General features: G+C 46.1%; 1 protein-coding gene across 2 annotated transcripts in view; it reads right to left on the bottom strand.

The window, feature by feature from the left end:
* LOC109865918 (alpha-1,6-mannosylglycoprotein 6-beta-N-acetylglucosaminyltransferase B) overlaps positions 1–6,000 on the bottom strand; it is a 164,021-nt gene that overhangs the window by 1,368 nt on the left and 156,653 nt on the right. For both annotated transcript variants that reach the window (XM_031799884.1, XM_031799883.1), the window contains exons 16-17: positions 2,118–2,192; positions 939–1,222 (exon numbers count right to left, since the gene is read on the bottom strand). In XM_031799884.1, coding sequence (XP_031655744.1) covers positions 939–1,222; positions 2,118–2,192 — 359 coding nt within the window. The remainder of the gene's footprint in view (positions 1–938; positions 1,223–2,117; positions 2,193–6,000) is intronic.

Genomic DNA, 6,000 nt, shown 5'->3' with positions numbered 1-6,000 from the left:
ACAGAGACCAGAGAGAGACAGAGAGAACAGAGATGAGACAGCGAGAGATGTGGCAGAGACGAGAGCATTCAGAGAGAGACAGAGAAGAGACGAGAGACGAGAGAGACAGAGAGAGACAGAGAAGAGAGAGACAGGAGAGAGACAGAGGAGAGACAGAGGAGAGACAGAGAGAGGAGAGACAGGAGAGAGACAGAGAGAGACAGAGAGAGGCAGAGAGAGACAGAGAGAGACAGAGAGAGAGACAGAGAGAGACAGAGAGAGGACAGAGAGTGACAGAGAGAGAACAGAGAGAGACAGAGAGAGACAGAGAGAGAGACAGAGGAGAGACAGAGAGAGACAGAGAGAGAGACAGAGAGAGAGACAGAGAGAGAGACAGAGAGAGACAGAGAGTGACAGAGAGAGACAGAGAGAGACAGAGAGAGACAGAGAGAGACAGAGAGAGAGAGACATGCATGAAGTAAAAAGGAACCAAAGATAAAGGAAAATGTGTTGAGCAGCATGGGTGATGAAGAGAAAGACAAGGAGAAAGGGAAAGATAAAAGAGGAGGAAGAGTTGGAGCTGCTGTGACACTCTTATCGTCTTCTGCTGTCACTACAGGTCTCTAGATGGCGCCGACAAGACACCTGACATCACTGAGAAGACTTTGAACCTGACGTCCTTGCTGTAGCTGCTTGAGTATTACGCCCACAGACAGCCCTTAGGGAACGAACCACTGTGTGTTACCGTTTGAGTGGTAGGGTGGTTACAGAGGACTGAGAGCCTTGTGTGTGTTTGCATGATTGTTAGTGACGTGGAGTGATTGTGTGTTTCGAATGTCTGCATATGTGTGTGTGGCTGTTAGAAACGTATGTCCAATGTGTGTGTGTGTGTGTGTGTGTGTGTGTGTGTGTAGGTATATGGCTTAATGTGAAAACAGGTGTGCCAAGGTGCTACTCACCCGCGGAGGGCCTCCTTGTTGTTGACGAAGCGGAACAACGCGGGCTCACACACCAGGTTGGCACGCTGGCACGCCTCCACACATGACTGGCCCTCCTGGGACGCCAGCAGCCTCAGGGAGCTGAGGGGGGGCCAGGCAAGGGGGGCGTTGGCGCTGGGGGCCCAGGTTAGGGCACTGGAGTTGGGCAGCAGGAAAAATTGAGGCCCAGGGCTAGCTGGACTACTAAGCCCCAGCTTGGAGGAGGAGTTGGCCGGAGGGAAGGGGGCCTCGGGGGTACAGAAGTCCTGGAGGGACGGAGGGAGAGGAGAGAGAGAGGGGAAGGGGATGTTGAACAACACAACACATAGGTAGCCTCTCGTGCTGCCACCCACAGGAGATTTGTTTCTGGGCGGCCGAGATTCCATTATACAGAATGTGGTATTTTTGTTGACGGTGCAAATAGCACGCACAGACGCCAAGCTAGCTACGCATATCCACGCGCACGAATTGTCACTCCCACACCATACACAAACACGTTAGCCAACACAAATCAAAAGCCCGCTGACACGTTTTGCCTTTAGCTGTTGAATAAATCTACATTTCCAAACACTTCAGGGCATCGAGGGACAGGAATACAAAGTAAACAGACGTTTCTCTAACCTCCTCTATACTGCACATCCCTCTAAATAATCTCCCATCAACCCTTCACCTAATTCCCTGACAAAACTCATCTGGGTCCACCAGCACCGGAGAGACAACTCGTTTTAAAACATGAAAGAGAACCGGTTTGACATATCAGCCTATCAAGTCAGCCAGGCCAGGTTGGATTCCCACGGGGGACCAGTGGGAAAGTGTATGCACTGGATAACAGCGTCTGCTAAATGACACGAGTAAAGAATAATGTCAAGGACTGTATAGTAATAGTAGAGGCTATTGCACAGAAACACACAAGAGCACGAAACTCTGGTCTAGTCCACAATGAGAATCAGCGTTGATTAGTGACCTCTCCAGGTTGACTACAGACAGAGTGTGTGTGGTAAGCAGGCAGAATGGGCGGAAGACATTATGATAATATGTTTTGGGATAAACAGACACGGTTGAGTGCCTGCATGTATGTATGCGTGTGTGTGTTAATGTGTGTGTGTGTGTGTGTGTTAATGTGTGTGTGTTAATGTGTGTGTGTGTGCACGGTGAACCTACCTGATGCTGTATGTAGGCGTGTACCCTCTCCAGCATTCCCTCGCAGGTGTACTCATAGGGTAGGTATGGCTCGACCTGCAAAGACACACACCCACACACCCAGATTCCCACAGATCAGAACATTTCCACAGAATGTGTTGCTAGGCAATCAACATAACACCACTAAATGACCATATTTTCCAAATTTCAATATTGTTTTGCCCGTTTCCCCATCGTTCATCCTAATTGCAATAAATAGCCAATTCTACCCAGTTGACTGCTCAGTTGGTTGAAGTATTTCGCTATTTTTATTGACTTGGCCAAAGCTTTGGATACGGTAGACCATTCCATTCTTGTGGGCCGGCTAAGGAGTATTGGTGTCTCTGAGGAGTCTTTGGCCTGGTTTGCAACTACCTCTCTCAAAGAGTGCAGTGTGTAAAGTCAGAAAATCTGCTGTCTCAGCCACTACCTATCATCAAGGGAGTACACCAAGGCTCAATCCTAGGCCCCACGCTCTTCTCAATTTACATCAACAACATAGCTCAGGCAGTAGGAAGCTCTCTCATCCATTTATTTGCAGATGATACAGTCTTATACTCAGCTGGCCGCTCCCCGGATTTTGTGTTAAATGCTCTACAACAAAGCTTTCTTAGTGTCCAACAAGCTTTCTCTACCCTTAACTTTGTTCTGAACACCTCCAAAACAAAGGTAATGTAGTTTGGTAAGAAGAATGCCCCTCTCCCCACAGGTGTGATTACTACCTCTGAGGGTTTAAAGCTGGAGGTAGTCACCTCTACAAGTACTTGGGAGTATGGCTAGACGGTACACTGTCCTTCTCTCAGCACATATCAAAGCTGCAGGCTAAAGTTACACCTAGGCTTGGTTTCCTCTATTGTAAGCGCTCCTCTTTCACCCCAACTGCCAAACTAACCCTGATTCAGATGACCATCCTACCCATGTTAGACTAAGGAGACATAATTTATAGATCGGCAGGTAAGGGTGCTCTCGAGCGGCTAGATGTTCTTTACCATTCAGCCATCAGATTTGCCACCAATGCTCCTTATAGGACACATCACTGCACTCTATACTATTATGTAAGCTGGTCATCTCTGTATAACAGTCACAAGACCCACTGGTTGATGCTTATTTATAAAACCCTCTTAGGCCTCACTCCCCCCTATCTGAGATATCTACTGCAGCCCTCATACTCCACATACAACACCTGTTCTGCCAGTCACATTCTGTTAAAGGTCCCCAAAGCGCAAACATCCCTGGATCGCTCCTCTTTTCAGTTCACTGCAGCTAGTGACTGGAACGAGCTGCAACAAACACTCAAACTGGACACTTTTATCTCAATCTCTTGGACACTCTTACTGACAGTTGTGGCTGCTTTGTGTGATGTATTGTTGTCTCTACCTTCTTGCCATTTGTGCTGGTGTCTGTGCACAATAATGTTTGTACCATGTTTTGTGCTACTACCATGTTGTGTTGCTACTATGTTGTTGTTATGTGTTGCTGCCTTGCTATGTTGTTGTCTTAAATCTCTCTTCATGTCGTGTTTGTTTTGCCCTTTTCTTTATTTTGAATGTTTAATCCCAGCCACCGTCCCCGCAGGAGGCCTTTTGCCTTTCGGTAGGCTGTCAATACCATTAAGAATTTGTTCTTAACTGGTTTGCCTAGTTAAATAAAGGTTAAATAAAATAAAAATGATTATTATTATTATAATACCAGGATTGTGTGTTTTCTTCTTAGCACGAGCGACTGAATACAGTATTACTTAACTGGATGTCCCTTTGGAACCAAGTGTCTCTGATAATATGTCGTAGTATTTCAAGGAAACACATTTTTTGATTAAGCACAAATAGTTATGTTCAACTTTTCCATTAGGAAGAGACTGAAAGTACAGACCACATGTTAATAATGCATTCCCTCCAGTTTAAACAGTAGATCACGTATCTAATGTTCCAAATCTCACTTGTAAACGATGCATCACTCAGTAAATCATGTTTTAATACAACATGTTTAACTGCATGTGAAATCGGACTTTTCCCATTTCAAATAAAGAAAAGCAAAACGTGTAGAGAGGATTTATGAAAAAAAGTTACACATCACAAATCTCCATCCCTCCTTTCCTCCCTCCCTCTCTCACTGCCTCCCATTTATTAAAGAGGGATAAATATGAAAACAACAGGTCAGTGGAATGGACAGAATGAGAAAGGGGGAACATAGAGAGAGCGAGAGAGAGAGAGAGAGACCGAGCAAGAGAGAGACATAGAAAGAGAAATGGATAGGGATTTATGTGAACATGAAGAAGTGTCAGCCAGAAGAAATTGCTTGGTCTGCATGGCTGAGCATGTGGAGCCACCCTGGACAGAGAGCCAGCCCACAGACAAACAGGGGGAGTGTGCAGTCTCCAGAAAGGGGTGAAGTGGCCTCTCAGCCATCTATCACTGGAGTGAGTGAGTGAGTGAGTGACAGAGTGACAGAGTGACAGAGTGACAGAGTGACAGAGTGACAGACAGACAGACAGACAGACAGACAGACAGACAGACAGACAGACAGACAGACAGACAGACAGACAGACAGACAGACAGACAGACAGACAGACAGACAGACAGACAGACAGACAGACAGACAGACAGACAGACAGACAGACAGACAGAGAGTAAGCGGCAGGGCACTGAGCTACGGCATGTCTGACAAGACACAGCAGACAGCAGGAGAGTGGAGAGGGGAGAACACACACACATTTAGAGACACACAGACACACACACACAAATACACACAAAATCACACAGGTTCCCATTAGTCCACATTTACTGCTAATTACTCCTTGGCTGTGGACACACTGTTTCCCAATGCTAGCATAGCATACACCACTGTCCTAGGTTAAATCATTGCAGCTAGTTCTTGTCCATATGGAGCTTTCAGAGGTGCATTTCAAGTGCACAGTATTTCCTGGATGGAGCGAGCTGAAACGTCATTTAAAAAAGCAGCGTCTCCCGATCAGCATCAAATCAAAATCAAATCAAATTTTATTCGTCACATGCACATGAAATGTTTACTTACGAGCCCCTAACCAACAATACAGTTTAAAAAAATATACAGATAAGAATAAGAAATAAAAGTAACAAGTAACTAAAGAGCAGAAGTAAAATAACAATAGCGAGACTATATACAGGGGGGGGTACCAGTACAGAGTCAATGTGCGCGGGCACCAGTTAGTTGAGGTAATATGTATATGTAGGTAGGGTTATTAAAGTGACTATGCATAGATGATAACAACATAGAGTAGGAGCGGTGTAAAATAGGGGTAGTCTGGGTAGCCATTTGATTAGGTGTTCAGGAGTCTTATGGCCTGGGGGTAGAAGCTGTTTAGAAGCCTCTTGGACATGGACTTGGCACTCCGGTACCGCTTGCCGTGCGGATTACAGATTCAGACAGGGAGAGGTTAAAAAATGTCAGTGAAGATACTTGGCAGTTGGTCAGCACATGCTTGCAGTACACATTCTGGTAATCCGTCTGGTCCTGTGATCTTGTGAATGCTGACCTGTTTAAAGGTCTTAGTCACATCGGCTGCAGAGAGCGTGATCACACAGTTCCAGAACAGCTGGTGCTCTCATGCATGTCTCAGTGTTATTTGCCTCGAAGCGAGCATAGAAGTAGTTGAGCTCGTCTGGTAGGCTCGTGTCATTGGGCAGCTCTCGGCTTTGCTTCAATTTGAAGTCTGTAATGGTTTGCAAGCCCTGTCACATCCGACGAGCATCAGAGCCGGTGTAGTACGATTCGATCTTAGTCCTGTGTTGATGCTTTGTCTGTTTGATGTTTCGTTGGTGGGCATAGCGGGATTTGTTATAAGCTTCCAGGTTAGAGTCCGACTCCTTGAAAGCAGCAGCTCTAGCCT

The sequence above is a fragment of the Oncorhynchus kisutch genome, linkage group LG20 (genome assembly GCF_002021735.2).
Source record: "Oncorhynchus kisutch isolate 150728-3 linkage group LG20, Okis_V2, whole genome shotgun sequence".
Lineage (NCBI taxonomy): Eukaryota > Metazoa > Chordata > Actinopteri > Salmoniformes > Salmonidae > Oncorhynchus > Oncorhynchus kisutch.
The sequence above is the reverse complement of the archived record's forward strand: the minus strand, read 5'-3'. Positions and strand labels throughout refer to the sequence as shown.